The sequence below is a fragment of the Rana temporaria genome, chromosome 1 (genome assembly GCF_905171775.1).
Source record: "Rana temporaria chromosome 1, aRanTem1.1, whole genome shotgun sequence".
Taxonomy (NCBI): domain Eukaryota; kingdom Metazoa; phylum Chordata; class Amphibia; order Anura; family Ranidae; genus Rana; species Rana temporaria.
The window spans coordinates 424,030,788-424,048,067 of NC_053489.1; the positions used below are offsets into that span (position 1 = coordinate 424,030,788).

At 43.4% G+C, this 17,280-nt stretch overlaps 1 protein-coding gene across 4 annotated transcripts in view; it reads left to right on the plus strand.

Moving 5' to 3' along the window:
• The window catches only part of PSD3 (pleckstrin and Sec7 domain containing 3), a 703,925-nt gene that overhangs the window by 357,207 nt on the left and 329,438 nt on the right, over positions 1-17,280 (plus strand). For all 4 annotated transcript variants that reach the window (XM_040325287.1, XM_040325286.1, XM_040325291.1 and 1 more), the window contains 3 exons: positions 2,676-2,756; positions 9,434-9,546; positions 16,900-16,958. In XM_040325287.1, coding sequence (XP_040181221.1) covers positions 2,676-2,756; positions 9,434-9,546; positions 16,900-16,958 — 253 coding nt within the window. The remainder of the gene's footprint in view (positions 1-2,675; positions 2,757-9,433; positions 9,547-16,899; positions 16,959-17,280) is intronic.

Below are 17,280 nucleotides of genomic sequence, written 5' to 3' on the forward strand. Positions count from 1 at the left end.
CAGCTGGCGTGGTTGTACGACGGCGTCTGTCAGGGGAGAGGGGACATCTGCTGTTCATACCACCCCCAGTCAGTCCCATCTCCCCACAGTTAGAACAAACACTAAGGCCGGGTTCACATCTATGTAAATTGAATGCACATTTCCCTGCATTAAATTCGCTACCAATAGCGGTAACCCTGAGCCACACTCGGCATTGCATTGCAAGATCCAGGTACACTTACTTACCTTGTCCCTAGGATCCTGCGATGTCCTTCCGCTGTGTCCTTTGCTCGATGCATCAATGTTCCAGGCTCCGTTCCCAGCGAGCATCGCGATGCGTGGGGGCGAAGCCCGGTGGCAAACTAAAAAAAGTAAAAAAATAACACACACAATACATTGTAATCTGTAGATTACATTATTGTATGAAATAATTTCCCCTCTGCCTGGAAACTTGACAATGTCCATGGCATCTAAAAAGCATCCGTCCAAAAGTGGGTTTAGACCAGCTAGAAAACAGCGATAGTAAATTAGAATCATTCGCAGAATTGAGCTATAGTGATTCGTGGGGAATTTCGTCATCAGACACTGAAAGCGACGATAGTGACAATTCTGCGACTGAGCTCAGTGATGTGCAAATTTGGTGCTCTGTTGACTGTGGTACAGATCATGTAGCACTGAGGTCAGTCGCAGAATTGTCGCTATTGTCACTTTCAGTTTCTGATGATGATTTTCCCCACGATTCACTATCGCTTAAGAAGCTATGCCAGCTAGAAAACACTACCCGGGATGTGACTAGTGACTAGTAATATTGCACCCTTGTTTATAATTTTGTGTTTCAAATTTTATCATACCCGGTATGTCTACTAGACTCTTGTTTGGACAGATTTAGGTGCATAATTAAAATTGTATTAAATATACTACACCACGATGCCGCGTACACACGACCGTTTTTCATGACGAGAAAATTTACATTTTTTTAATTAGTTGTGAAAAACGGTCGTGTGTAGGCTCCAGGGAATTTTTCTCGACGAGAAAAATGGGCATTAAAAATTTAGAACCTGCTCTATTTTTTTCCGTCGTTTTTCACGTCGTTCTATTTCACGTCGTGAAAAACGTTCATGTTTACGCTTTAACGAGAGAGGAAAAAAACGTGCATGCTCAGAAGCAAGTTATGAGACGGGAGCGCTTGTTCTGGTAAAACTAGCGTTCGTAATGGAGATAGCACATTCGTCACACTGTAACAGACTGAAAAGCACGGAGACTGAAAAGCGAGAACCGTCTCTCACCAAACTTTTACTAACACACGGTAACACAAAATCAGCAAAAGCAGCCCAAAGGGTGGCGCCATTCGAATGGAAATTCCCCTTTTATAGTGCCGTTGTACGTGTTGTACGTCACAGCGCTTTGCTCGAGCAATTTTTTTTCACTATCGTGTGTATGCAAGGCAGTCTTGAGAGGAATCGCATTGAGAAAAATGTTTTTTCCATGACATAAACAACGGTCGTGTGTACACGGCATTGGACTTTCTCTCTCGTCTCCCGTGGAGTAAACTTGTATGCCTTAGCTATATCCGGAGTGTCCATTGGAGCGGAGTGGTGTTGGCAGTGGGAATCAATTTGTTATTCCAAATGCGCAATTTGACCTACCTAAAAAGTGGTCAAACACCTGTGGTGAGTTGCCACCTTTCCATTGAGCACCTGTGGTGGAAGAACTAGAAGTTCATTTAAAAAATGTCTTTTGGTGTTGGGGACACTTTCACTAATGGGCTTTTTAGCTTGCTATATGTTCAACAATATACTGTATGTGTTTTTTTGCAGTGATATATGTTTATGATTTTGGTTCATGATATCTACTGTATATTCACTTGCATATGCTTAGTGCCACCTTTTATATATTTTTTCCAACTTTTTTGTGACTTGTTCACCTTCAAGTAGCAGCTTCATTTGCATATTCCTAATTTATAGGGTGCCAATTCTAGGAATCCAATCACTATATACTGTACATACTATAGTTACTGTAGTTACGTGTACATTGCTTCAAGCTGGACCAATGTAACTATGTAAAAATATCCATACGTGGAATTCTTCTCTAAAACAGTATTTTCCATATGGAATAAAACACCTATTGTGCATAAAATCTATAGGGCAGTGGATTATGCTAAAATATTCTTGCGGTACTATAAAGGTTTCTCATATTGTTTGTTCTGTTCTTTGTTTTCTGTGCATTTTTTTACCTTATTGTTTAATTTTCACAATTCATATCAGCAGTAAAATACGAACATAGATAATTAGTATAGGTCAAATGTTGCTTTTATGATGCTTATTGTGTTCTTTGTAGACCCTGATTCCCAGAATTCCCTGGTGCATACAATTTTACATTTTACAGAGATTTGCTGTTGATTGTTAGGCAAATTAAGAGGCTACATTTGATTTGAGGCATTTAAATACTTTTAAATTGCATGACTCATTCATCCATTATAATTTATTTTGTTGCATTTGTAATTTTCCTTTTTTTGTGTACAATATGTTGCTATGTAATTTTTAACGCATGAATAATTATAACTGGGACCCTTGAGTATGCTTTTAAGGAAGCATTTTAGGCACTCTAATTACTGCTGTCAAAATTAGCTGTTTTCTAATTAAACAATTGTATTGCACAACACATTTAAATCGTTTTTTTTTTTTTTTCCCTAACAGCAATGAATTTAGCCAGCTTGTGGCAGAAGAATATCTTAAATTTTTTGATTTCACGGGTATGACCTTAGATCAGTCACTCAGGTATGTGAGATACTATTATACTATTGTTACTTTTAGATTCTTCCTCCCCGAGATTCATGGACCAGCCACAAATGCAAGGGTCTAAGTTTGGAGCACGTTAAGAGCCTGTGGACTGACCTATATTTTATTTATTTCTTAGCCTTTAATAAAGCAAATATGCAATCAGCATTGCATTGCTTAGAGAATATTATATTTTTATTCAATTGTGGTTGTGGGGTGCACTGCAATGAGTGTTTTTTTTCATACCAGATGCATTGTGGCTATGCTGGCAGCTATTTTCAGATCAGCCCAAACCTGTAATATGCACTGAAAAAAATACATGCAGTACTTTGTGTGCAGCAGGTTGTGACGTGAACCATTAAAAGGGGAGTTCCAGCCTTTTTTTATGTTTATTAAAAGTCAGCAGCTACAAAAAGTGTAGCTGCTGGCTTTTAATAAACAGGAATTTACCTGCTCCACAGTTCCAGCGACGCGCCAGCAGGGGCTTCGCTCCTCTCCCCCCCTCTCCGGCCGGCGTCTTCATTCCAAGTGTAGGCACCCGGCCGTGACAGCTTTCAAGTTCACGGCCGGGCACCCACTGCACATGCACGAGCGTCACTGCGCATGCACGAGTGGTGCTGCGCTATTCGATTGGACAGGAAGTCCCACTCCTCCTGAAGCCCCCACTCCCCCTCCCAAAAAAATTACATGCCAAACGTGGCATGTAAGGGGGCGAGGAGTGGATTAAGTGGAAGTTCCATTTTTGGGTGGAACTCCGCTTTAAATTACAACGCATTACTTTACATTGATGAATAAAACTGTATTAAAATGTCACATGATGGCTTTGGCCAGTGGTGTCCTGCAGTTACCAGGGCAGATGCCTGGAATTGCAGCCAACTTTGATTGCATATAAAAACTGTAGAAAATGTAACATTGTAAATTATTACAAATGCAGGCAATATCCGAGCAATGGGGAAGCAAGATTTCTGTCACGGATCTCACGTCTACCCAAATGCAGGTGGTCAGACACAATAGCTGGCTACTGTGCGCTTCACCTATAGCAACCCCCTTTCCCTTAAGACAAACGGGCCTACCGACACTTGTTTGCCCCCAGGACTTTATACGCAATGCTATAGTGCCTGGCCACCACACCTGGGCAGACGCGAACTGAGCAAAGCAAACAGGTACTGGCAGTTTAGCAGATAGCGTGGTTCAAAGACAGTTCAGGTAAAGGCAGGCTGAGATCAGGGGATAATCCAGTATCCGTTCCAGGGTAAAAGGCAGGCTGAGTTCAGGGGATAATCCAGTATCCGTTCCAGGGTAAAAGGCAGGCTGAGTTAAGGGGATAATCCAGTATCCGTTCCAGGGTAAAAGGCAGGCTGAGTTCAGGGGATAATCCAGTATCCGTTCCAGGGTAAAAGGCAGGCTGAGTTAAGGGGATAATCCAGTCCAATCCGGATCATACACAGGAGGATCCAACAGCAAGCAAGGCAGACTAACAGGAGGCTTGGCCTAGACCTAGAACAATACAAGTCTGTCTCTATCACAAGCAAGGGATAGAGAGTTTGGTTTGCTTATATTGGGTGACTGAGCAGATCAATTACCTAACAGGTGAACACGGACAGGGAGGAAAAGCAACAGACAACACCCATGTGCTGGAATGAGGAACAGGGGGAATAAGTGATCATGACAATTTCAAAGAAAGTGGTTTAATGTGTAGCTTAATGTGTAGCTTTTCTACATTAAGTGGCTTAGGAATACACCTAAAATTCCCCCTCTGTGGCACCTAACTCGTTAGTACCATATTGGGACGCATTACCCAAAGAGCTTAATAGGATTTTTTGAAAGTGCAAATTTTACATGATTTTATCTCCAAGGAGTGAAAGCCACTGACACAGCCTTTTGCTTTCTGAGAGCGCTTTTCAATGATTATCCCATTAAAAAGAAATTTACTAAAACGTGGGTGTTTCGTCTGTATTGGACCTTCAATTCTCTCATTCAAACAAGACCATGTGTATCCCGATGGGAAATTTGTCTTAATTTAAGAATCCTTTGGACAAGAGTATGAATGGAACAGAGTGCCGTCGTACGTGCTGAACGTAACCGCGCTTTGCTAGAGCTTTTGGAAAAATCGATGGTGTGTATGCCTCGTTGTTTTTGAAAATGAAGTTTAAAAAACTTCGTTTTTTTTCATCCCAAAAAACGAAGTTTTTTTACATCACAAAAAACGACCGTCTGTACGCGGCATAAGAGTTGTAAATTGTGTCTCTTTTCACATTAACGCCCGCTCCACTAGGGCAATAAGTGCTTTTGATTTTTCTGTCATCAAGCCTCTCTGTCTCAGGTCTGTACAACCTTAATGGTTGCAGACAAAAAGGTTTTTACGATGAGTGCAAAAATCATGCATTTTTTTGGACTTGCTGTAAAATCCTTTAGTCTGTGTTCATCGGGTGACACAGCACCCACCACTCTGCTTTTGCTTTCCTTGGGTTTAAATATTTAGTTTTTGCACTGCTATGTCATTTAGCTGAGTTTGTTTCGCATTGTAAGCGTTTTGACCACCAGCAGGGGCCACCCCTGAGCTGTCTTTTTGTTTATTCTATCTAGAGCAGGGGTCTCAAACTCAATTTTTATTGTGGGCCGCATCATCAGCATTATGATTGCCCTCAAAAGGGCCTGTTGTATCTGTAAGATTAGATGTCCAGTGCATCCCCTCCCCTTACATTAGATGTCAAGAGCCACCCCACCATCAGAAGTTGAGTCCCCCACTCTCCCTTACATCACAGTGCACCCCCTTTCCTTATGCTGCTGCTGGGAAGAAGCTGGATGCATTGCTTGAAAGCAGAAAGTAAGGGTCTGGAAGAGGACCAGAGGAGGGCTGCAGTAGAGGTTCGAGGGCCACATGAAATGGTCTGGAGGGCTGGATTCAGCCCGCGGGCCTTGTGTTTGACACCTGTGATCTAGAGTCTCACTTCTGTAGGTGGCACATACCCAGTAGGCGATGATCTCTAGTGAATGCAGAGAAAGAGATTTTGGTCAGTACCAAAAACCCATTTATCTTATTTGTACAACACAGAACAGGGCTGTATTTGCAGACCATGGGTTATGTGTTGCTACCTTAAGCTGATTAGACACTAGCAAAAAAAACATACTAGGATTGCCCCCAGAGCACACCAAATAACCCCACCCACTCTGTGATACTTCATGTTTTGCTAGTGTCCATATGTACCTGTTCTCCTGCTTGGGTACATCCTTGTCAGGGCACAGACCTTTTACGGTCACATTCCCCAGTTGGCTCTGGGTGGAATTGAACCTAGGACCTATCCATTCCTGTCCAGCTCTTTGCCTCTGAGCCACTGCTCAAGTATTACTTTGCTTGCTGTCCGTTGGAGCCTGGTGCTGAACCTATGTTACTTTGGACCAATCAGTGGCCAGTGCGGCCTATTTAAGCCAGCCCCTTCCCCTTTGCTAATTGCTGGTTCGTTGTCAGCTTTACCCTGTGAGAGAACCTTGAAACCTGAATACCCTGACCTGTTTGACCCGGATTGGACCTTGACTATTCTCTGCCGTCTCCTACACTTGACCCCTGCCTGCTTATCGGATTTGCTGTTGTCTCCTGCCCCTTGACCTTGGCTTGCTCTCACGGACTTCCTCTGATCTCCCCAACTCCTGACCCACGGCCTGTGACCCGGATTTACCTTGTTTCCTGTTGGTCCCTTCTGGACTTACCTGCCTGTTTCTGCCTGATCAACGACTGTCTCCAGTCCTCTGCACCTGCCCTGTTTTCGTCAGCTGCACCAAGTCTGCCTACCGGTTCCCGGCACTGGTGCCTCCTTGTGCCGTCCCTCCTCTGTTCTAACTCCAGGGAGTGGTCTGCACAGGGTCGCAAAGGTGAGCCGCCCTCAGCATCTCGGCCTCGGTGAGTACTTACTTTAATGGTCCTGACAATCCTATGGTCTAAGAATACAAGTTCTGTGTCATGTACTGTACAATTAGGATAATGTGAATTTTGACTTGCCTGTAAATTCCTTGGAGTAACTGGAAAAGTAAAAGTGCTCCCTAGTAATAGGGTTGCACAAAGACTGCAAGGGTTAAATGCTCATTGAATCTAGGGGATGGTGAAATCAGTTTTACCTACCAGAGCTTCCACTCTGGGGAAAAAGTAACTGCAAGAGTTAAATGTTCGTTGAATATAGAGGACAGTTGAAGGAATATTACTTACCTATCCGTCTGGAATATAGTGATTTCATCGGTGGATTGGCCCTCGGCATCCACAAGTCCAACTCGGGGCTGAGGTACCGGCATCTGGGTCTTCATGATGTCCCAGTGCAGGGGAGAAGAGGCTGCGGGGACTGGTCTAGCAGTGTGGAGGATCAATATATATTTAAAACTGCCCTAGACCTAGAGTAGTTAACCCTTGCAGTGCAGGGGCAGCCCCACTGCATGGGAAGATTTTTCCCTGAGTTCAGCTTTACACGTTAAAAAGAACATGTCCTAGCATCTGTTTCCGCAGACAGCTGATGCACTCTATCCACAGTTGTTGCCACTGTTGACTTCTGGAAGCCATTGTGGTTTGTGGCAGTGCACAATAGTGCAGCATGAAGCACAGTGATGTGTCATTCCCAGAACTTGGACCTGACTACAGCAGCTACACAAGGAGAGCCTTAGCTATGAAAGGTAACAGCTGTAGTCACACGTTGCCTTAAATGAAAAAAAAAAAGAACATGACAAATCGACAAAAGGATGTAGACAAAATTGCGACAGTGACATTCTAACCCCTCAGTATGCGATATATTTAGAAACTGATTGTAGTTCAAAAATGTTAGTTTCACGCACTGTAGAAAAGGCTATCAAGAGTGACACCTATAGATTTAAGGAGGAAATACATTTTAGATTCTGGAACTCTATCAAAGAACTTTCTCTACTCTGAAATATCATTCTAGAAGTGATTGGTGGGTGACTGAGAAAATTGTCTGAAATGTCATTCTTTTTTAATAACACTTTGTACAGATACTTGGGATCTTTATGTTTAACGGGAAGTCTGGGAATCCCCAGAAGTGCCAAGTATGCCAGCATGGTTTTGTATTATTATTATTATTAATATTATTAATATTATAATACAGGGTTTAGATAGTGCTGGCAGTTTACGCATTGCTTTACAACAAATGTAGGGCCAGATTCAGGTAGAATTGCGTAAATCCGCGGCGGCGTAACATATCACATTTACGTTACACCGCCGCAAGTTTTACGGGCAAGTGCTTGATTCACAAAGCACTTGCCTGTAAACTTGCGGCGGCGTAGTGTAAATCCGTCCGGCGCAAGCCCGCCTAATTCAAATGGGGCGTGTATCATTTAAATTAGGCGCGTTCCCGCGCCGAACGTACTGCGCATGCGCCGTTTTGAAATTTCCCGCCGTGCTTTGCGCGAAATGACGTCGCACCTACGTCATTTTTTGAACGGCGACGTGCGTTACGTCCTTTCCTATTCACGGACGACTTCCGCAAAAAAAAAAAAATTAAAATTCGACGCGGGAACGACGGCCATACTTTAACATGGCAAGTCTAAATATAAGCCATGAAATAGCAGCTGTAACTATACGCCGGGAAAAGCCAACTAGCGACGACGTAAGAGAATGCGACGAACGCGCGTACCTTCGTGGATCGCCGTAAACAGCTAATTTGCATACCCGACGCGGAAAACGACGCAAACTCCACCCAGCGGGCGCCGAAGTATTACACCTACGATCCGAAGGCGTACAAAGCCGTACGCCTGTCGGATCGAAGCCAGAAGCCGTCGTATCTTGGTTTGAGAATTCAAACTAAAGATACGACGCGGCAAATTTGAAAATATGCCGGCGTATCAGTAGATACTCCGGCGGATTTCAGCTGTGAATCTGGCCCGTAATGTTTACATGTTAAGTGTACGTCCCTACATCTATCTATGTGGAGGTATCTCTTTGCAGCCAGGACACTAGGGGAGATACAACAATGAAACGGACTACTGATATATGGTATCTGTCTCGGATGACTTGGCTTTACTGCATAAAAATGCTGATGATTATTATTCTACTTGTTGCCCCCTTGAATAATCCATATATACAGTGTACTTTTTACCTTGGCTAAACTACACCTAATGCACTCTCACTCTGGGGTTGTCTGATAGGATGGTACCACTAGGCTCTCCTGAGAAAGTTGTAATCGAAACGTGTAGTGATCCCTTGGTACTCTGATTTCCTGTGGAGGAAATCAGAGTACCAAGGTCATCTCAGATACAAGCAATAAACTCTTCATACTTATGGGCATAACCACATGTTTCTTTTACATTCATGCTCATAAGTTTACATACCCCGGCAGAATTTATAATTCTTTGGCCATTTTTCTGAGAATATGAATGATAACACAACATTTTCTTTCACTCATGGTTAGGGTTTGAAATAGGTGGTATTACAGATTCATCTATCTGCACTGTAAAGTGTGTATGGAGAAATTTGTTAGATTTTCTTTTTTATGCTTGCAGGCTGAGGGAAAGACATCTACCAGAGTATGGTCTGCTTTAGTGATGAGCCATTAGGACTGTTTGCAAGCAAAAGGGAGTTTTAGCTAGACTATATATCTGCTATCAGCTTTATTTTTTTAAATTATAGAATTCTTTATGTTGCTAAGTGTTATTATATATATTATTTTTTTCTTTTTCTACAGGAGCTTCTTTAAAGCCTTCTCACTAGTTGGAGAAACTCAGGAAAGGGAAAGAGTTTTAATTCACTTCTCTAACCGATATATTCAGTGCAACCCAAACAGCATATGTTCTTCAGGTACAGTATATCTATGTTTTGTGTTCCTCCTCATCATATGTATTTCCATTTGTTGGCTGGTAACTGTGTTTGAAAACATAATCGGGCTGCACCTCAGGAGCTTTAACACACTGCATCAGAAGTTACTAAAATGACCCAAAGTTCTCTGATGCACGTAGATGTTTAGTCGGTCTGTTTTAGTTAACAAATTCAGGCCTATTTATAATGGTAATGCGGAAATCAATGTGCGGTAACCATTCAGATTTCACCTTTAGCCCTGGCTCACACTGCCGCCACTTGTAATCTGACTTGAGAGTTCAAAAATGCAAGACGCGCTCCATTAACAGCAATAGAATGATTCTAATCAGTGCGACTCAAGTTGCTCTGACTTAAAAAAAAAGATCCGATAACGAGAATAGGTTTGGGACTTTAAGGCTGCATTCACACCTAGGCGACAAGTAACGCCGCGTACGCTGCGTATTTTGCCGCGATTCGTTTAACTTTTTTTTTTTTTTTTAAACAAATCATTTCAATTGGCCAAACGCCAATGCCGCCTGAAAAAAAGGGTCCGGGACTTGTTTTCAGGCGGCAGGCGTACAGCGTTTCGGCGTGAGATGTGAATTATCTCATAGACAGCAATGGAAATTCGCCCCTCCAGCGTATCGAGCATCGGGCGTCGGGCGTTTTGTCGCCAAGGTGTGAATGCAGCCTAAATGAGGCATATGAAAAACTTACGCCTCCATCCCTGTTGGGTAGAAGAAGGGGGGGGGTTTTGGGACTTTGAATGAGATGCGTTTTAAGCAATAAGTAAGTATAAATAAAGTTGTTTACATAATAACCAGGTTTAAACTTACCACCCAAACAGCAAACCAAATTCAACTATCTAACTGTGTGCATTAAAAACAGAGGATTGGTTGCACGCATTTGCAAATACATGGTTAAGCTGCAGGCCTCACCAAGGCTCTCTGTGTACTGCAGTCCTAACTAAACTTTATAGGTAGATTCAGGTAGAGTTAGGCCGGCTTATCAGTAGATAAGCCGACCTAACTCAGAATCTACACCGACCTATGTTTAAGCGTATGCTCAAACAGCGATACGCTTAAACATATCTAAGATACGAAGGCTTGCGCCGTCCTATCTTAGATTGCAATTTTTTGGATGGCCGCTAGGTGGCGCTTCCATTGCGGTCGGCATAGAATATGTAAATGAGGGAATACGCCGATTCACGAACGTACACCCGGCTTCCGCAGTCGATTTACGCCGTTTCCGTAAGGCATTAGCAGGCCTAAAGTTATTCCACCTATTAGGTGGAATAACAATGTTAAAGTATGGCCGCCGTTCCCGCCGCGAGATTCAAATTTTTTACGTTGTTTGCGTAAGTCGCCCGCGAATCGGGATTTGCGTAGTTTACGTCCACGTCGAAATCAATAGGCCCGTGCGGTGTACATAGCCGCAATGCACACTGGGAAATGTGGGCGCCCGGCACATGCGCAGTTGAAAAAAAAACTTAAAAAACGTGAGGTTTAGCCTCATTACCATCAAACACGCCCCCCTCCAACACATTCGAATTTGGCGCCCTTACGCCCGCCCGCTTTAGGCTACGCCGCCGTATATTAGCAGGCAAGTATATTGAGAATCATTACTAGCCTAGCTAATTTACGGCGGCGTAGCCTAAACAGGCTAAGCTACGCCGTCGCAAGTTTAAGCACTCGTACCTGAATCTACCTATTAAAGTCTCCTCAATATAGGCACCATAAATGGTGGTGAATAGATGCGTGCAACCAATCCTCTGTTTTTAACCACTTGCTGACGGCCGTACGACTTTGTACGGCCTCAGCGCGGCTCCCAATCCCTAACAGGCCGTCTTTTTACGGCCTCCCCTTTTCGCGTTCCCCGCGCGCGCTCCCGAGCGCGCAGCGGGGAACTGCTGTGCTGGCCGTGTCCCTTGGACACAGCCAGTCACAGATCGCCGTGAACGGCCAATCGGAGCGGCCGTTTCCTAGGCGATCTGTGCGGCCAATGAGAGATGATCTCATATGTTTACATATGAGATCATCTCTCATTCCCGGCTCTCGCAGACAGCGGTGCTGTCAGGGGAGAGAGGAGACGGATCTGTGTCTCTTGTACATAGAGACACAGATCGGTCACCCCCCCCAGTCACCCCCCCTCCCCCACAGTTAGAACACTAATTAGGGTACACATTTAATGCACACAGTTAGACAGTTGAATTTGGTTTGCTGTTTGGGTGGTAAGATTGAGCCTGGTTATTATGTAAACAACTTTATTTATACTTACTTATTGCTTAAAACGCATCTCATTCAAAGTCCCAAAACCCCCCCTTCTAAAAAAAGGATCCTGCACTACTTTTGGTGCGACTTCAACATGACTTGCATTGACTTCTCTTAAAGAAGTCTTATGCAAGCAACAAAGTTGCGCAGGAATGTCAGATTTAAAGTTGCGGCAGTGTAAACCGGGGCTTAATCAGCAAAGAATAGTCAGAACAATTAAAGATTGTCAGTTGGTTTGTTTGGGTTATGGCATTATTCAAATTATTGTCTTATTAGGCCCCATACACACGACTGGATCTGTCCGCTGGGATTTATCCGCGGATCAGTTCCAGCAGACAAATCCGGTCGTGTGTAGGGCCTAGCGGACATTTTTCGGCGGACATTTGTCCAGCCGACCGTTTTCAAGCGGATACAAATTTCTTAGCATGCTAAGAAATCTATCCGCTGGAAACCTGTCCGTCGGACTTATCCGGTCGTCTGTACAGACTCACTGGATAAGTCCGTCCGATCCCCATCCCTCGCATGCGTCGAAGTGATTTGACGCATGCGTGGAAGTATTTACCTTCCAGGGTCGCGCACGTCGCCGCATTATCGTCGCGGCGACGGCGCGGCCACGTCACCGCGTATGTTTTCCGCGGGGATTTTGATCTGATGGTGTGTACAGCCATCAGATCAAAATCCGGGGCAGAAATGTCCGAGTGAAACACTCCGGCGGACCATTTTCATCGGATATCCGCTCGTGTGTACAGGGCCTTAAAGAGAATGAGTATTATTATTATTATTATTATTATTATTATTATTATTATTATTTAATTTTTTTAGATATAATAGCAAAAGTGTCTCCAATTTATAAAGGACATAGTTAAAGTGGAACTTTACCCAAAAGGGGAAGTTCTGCTTTGAGGCCTCCTCCCCGGCTCCTCTTTGACATTTGTCAAATTTTTTTGGAGGGGGGGGGGTGAATGGTTTGGGGAGTGGGTACCTGTTAGAGCTGTACAATTAATCGTTAAAGAATCGAGACCACAATTCAACCCCCTTCGCAATCTTAACACAGCATTTCCTGGATTCAGTGCAGTGAGTTCTCTGCTCAAGCTGACAGCTGTCAAAAAAAAAAAAAAAACAGGCAGCCAAGTTTATCACAACATTGCTCAGAAAAAAATATTTAACATTTTGTTCTTTTAGATCAAAGGAATGAACTTCTGTCTGTAAATGAGGTCAGTTTAACCACTTAAAGACTAAGGCCCAGATTCACGAACGACTTATGCCGGCGTATCTTCTTATACGCCGCGTAAGTTCTAGGATGCGCTGTCGTATCTATGCGCTTTATTCTTAAAACCAGATACGCCTGAATTCTGGCTCCAATCGACCGACGTAAGTCTCCTACGCTGTCGTATCTTGGGTGCATATTTACGCTGGCCGCTAGGGGCGCTTCCATTGATTTACGCGTCGAATATGTAAATGACCTAGATACGCCAATTCACGAACGTACTTGCGCCCGTCGCAGTAAGCTACGCCGTTTACGTAAGGCGTACGTCTGGCTTAAAGATATCCCTCATAAAGCAGGGGTAAGTCATGTTAGGGTATGGACGTCGGAACAGCCGTCGGATTTTACGTTGTTTGCTTAAGTCGTACGTGAATGGCTCTGGGCGCATTGAGCCATCGTAGCTTAGGGAGCATATGCATCGTGATTCTGAGCATGCGCGCGCATGCGCCGTTCGATCGGCCCTTTATATACATGTGGTCACGGTTAATTTTTATACAGCACGCCCACTACCTGCCTACTTTGAATTAGGCGGGCTTACACCGGCCCATTTACGCTACGCCGCCGTAACTTAGGGAGCAAGTGCTTTGTGAATACTGTACTTGCCTTTCTTTTACGTCGGCGTAGCGCATATGAGATGCGCTACGCCCGCTCTCAAAAATATGCCGCGGTACGTGAATCTAGCCCTAACCTAAACCTTTTTCTGACACTTAAAAAATCCATATTTTTTTTCTAGGAAATTACTTCGGACCCCCAAACATTATATATATTTTTTAAGCAGAGACCCTAGAGGATAAAATGGCGGTTGTTGCAATATTAAAATAAAAAATACACTTTAATGAATTTAACCGCTTCCCGACCGCCGCATGTAGATAGATATATGTCGGCAGAATGGCACGTACAGGCACATTGGCGTACCTGTACGTCCCTGCCTTTCTGCGGGTCGGGGGTCCGATCAGGACCCCCCCGCTACATGCGGCGGTCGGATTCCCTCGGGGAGCGATCCGGGACGACGGCGCGGCTATTCGTTTATAGCTGCTCCGTCGTGATCGCTCCCCGGAGCTGAAGAACGGGGAGAGCCATATGTAAACACGGCTTCCCCGTGCTTCACTATGGCGCTGCATCGATCGAGTGATCCCTTATATAGGGAGACTCGATCGATGACGTCATTCCTACAGCCACACCCCCCTACAGTTGTAAACACACACTAGGTGAACACTAAATCCTACAGCGCCACCTGTGGTTAACTCCCAAACTGCAACTGTCATTTTCACAATAAACAATGCAATTTAAATGCATTTTTTGCTGTGAAAAAAATCGCTGATCGCCGCCATTAGTAGTAAAAAAAAATTATTAGAAAAAATGCAATAAAACTATCCCTTATTTTGTAAACGCTATAGATTTTGCGCAAACCAATCGATAAACGCTTATTGCGATTTTTTTTTTACAAAAATAGGTAGAAGAATACGTATCGGCCTAAACTGAGGGGAAAAAAAATGTATATATGTTTTTGGGGGATATTTATTATAGCAAAAAGTAAAAAATATTGCATTTTTTTCAAAATTGACGCTCTATTTTTGTTTATAGCGCAAAAAATAAAAACCGCACAGGTGATCAAATACCACCAAAAGAAAGCTCTATTTGTGGGGAAAAAAGGACGCCAATTTTGTTTGGGAGCCACGTCGCACGACCGCGCAATTGTCTGTTAAAGCGACGCAGTGCCGAATTGTAAAAACCCCATGGGTCATGTAGCAGCATATTGGTCCGGTCCTTAAGTGGTTAAAAAAAAAACTAAACAGTAAAGGTAGCCCAATTTTTTTGTATAATGTGAAAGATGTTACACACGATAATCGGGAGAGAATCATGATCTTTATTCTAACCCAAAAAAATCATGATTCTCAGTTTAGCCAGAATCGTACAGCTCTGGTACCTGGTTTTGACAGGCACCCACTCCCACTTAATTATCACTTGGATCGACTAGGCCAGTGGTAGGCAACCTCGGCCCTCCAGCTGTTTTGAAACTGCAAGACCCTGACAATCACAGGCATGACTCTAATGCCCTGTACACACGATCGGTTCGTCTGATGAAAACGGACAGATGGACCGTTTTCATCGGACAAACCGATCGTGTGTGTGCCCCATCAGTTTTTTCCCATCGGTGAAAAAAAATAGAACATGTTTTACATTTTTCTTATGGTTAAAAAACCAATAGAAAAAAACGATCGTCTGTGGGGAAATCCATTGGTCAAAAATCCATGCATGCTCAGAATCAAGTCAACGCATGCTCGGAAGCATTGAACTTCATTCTTCTTTGCACGTCGTGGAGGTTTAATATACGGTATTCATTATGATAGGACAGAACAAGTAAATGAGATCTACTCAATATACAGGGCTATACCAATAGATGTCATAGTCCCTGTATAGTTGTCGGCTGCTTGTTTTTAAAGTGGAACTAAAGGCATAAATACTTATGTCTGTCTGCGGCTGCATTTTCTCCCTGTCCTTTTTGGGGTCCTAGTCTTCGACCACCTCGATTTGGCCAGTGCAGGATGACATCACTCCCGTGCATGCATGGCACTGTGCCAGAAATGTAAACAAAGCTGTGCATGTGCAGCTCTGTTTACATTCTGGGGAGGATTGCAAATGCACAGGTGTGTGTATTTTATTCCATGTCTCTTCTGCAATAAAGAGCCTGCCTGTTCACATTTCTTTATTTTTCTGAGTTCATTTCTGCTTTAGGCTTATTTCATAGTAATCCAAGACAGGTTTGCCCAGTAAAATAAGAAAATGTTCTGTTTTAAAGGGGTGATCCTAGCATTGTGGTGTTGCAAAGCTACCAGTCCGGTTCAAGTCTTGCACTGTAAAATGACATTAGAAAATTGAAAGCTTGCAGCTGGTTGCTATGGTGGCTGTGAAGGCAGTTTTTATCAGAGACATGATACATAATGCCAAGTGTGCTTGTATTAATGACCTTGCCAGTTGTTACATTAGTGCAGAACAATGAAAGAATACAGATTGAGGATATTTATAGGTATTTCAAATGGGGAAAAATGACCTTCTTGTGGCATTTTGAAGGCAACCAAAAAAGAAAAAAGTCATAACCATTTATATATAAAATCACTTTTTATTACAAACACACGTGGCCATATATAGGCCAAGATCCATTGTACACCCATTGTACACATCAATATACAGTTGATACTTTGGCAATGTTACATATCTCTTTGAAGGATTTGATGTTCAGCAGATAGTTTGCTTGGGCATCACACATCCAACACGTTTCTAGATTTATTAATTACAGTGGAACCTTGGTTAACGAGCGTTTTGAAAGACGAACAATTTTTTTTTAAAACTTCCTGGCTCGGTTTGCGTGTGTTGTCTCGCAAAACGAGCAGAATTTAAGCTAATGTGGTGTGCAGTACCGCATTTGGCCAGAGGCTCGGGGGCGCCGGTGACACTTGGAACGGTTCAGAGCCATTCGGAAATACTCAGTTCCCGAGTGTTTCCAAGGGTTTCCAAGTTCAGCCGAGCTGTCCCCAAGTATTTCCGAGGTTCTCCGGCACCCCCCACCTCTGGCCACATGCGGTATTGCATGCAATAGAAGTCAATGCGGAACTAATTACCTTAGTTTCCATTGACTTCTATGGAGAAACTCGCTTTGAAATGTGAGTGCTTTGGATTACAAGCATTCTCCTAGAACAGATTATGCTCATAATCCAAGGTTCCACTGTAATCTCTTTTATAGATATTTAAACCTTAGAAAAACATAAGTAAGTGTTACTATATTGTAGCATATTGTTATATATGTATTAATCTGTATTTTAGATGGAGTGCATTGTCTTACCTGCGCAATTATGCTTCTCAATACTGACCTACATGGACATGTAAGTATTCACATAATGAAAACCTTCTGTGTTAATATAACTGTTTAATTGAAGAGGAATGTCCACCTCTTTTGTTTTTTCACTGGGTTAAGCTCAATAAAAATAGTTAAAAGCGCAACAAATCCAGCACTGTTCTGTTGTAATCCGCCGTTCCACTGTCACATGCCTGGTCCTGCACTACCATCTTCCTTTCGTCATTGGGAGCTTGCTGCCCACTGATGATGCTACACCTGATCCTTCTTCCAATGCTGAGTGGAAACAGATGCCTCCTGGGGATATGTGACATCTCAGGAGGTTGCAGTGGCAGGGTTGCAGGTCATTC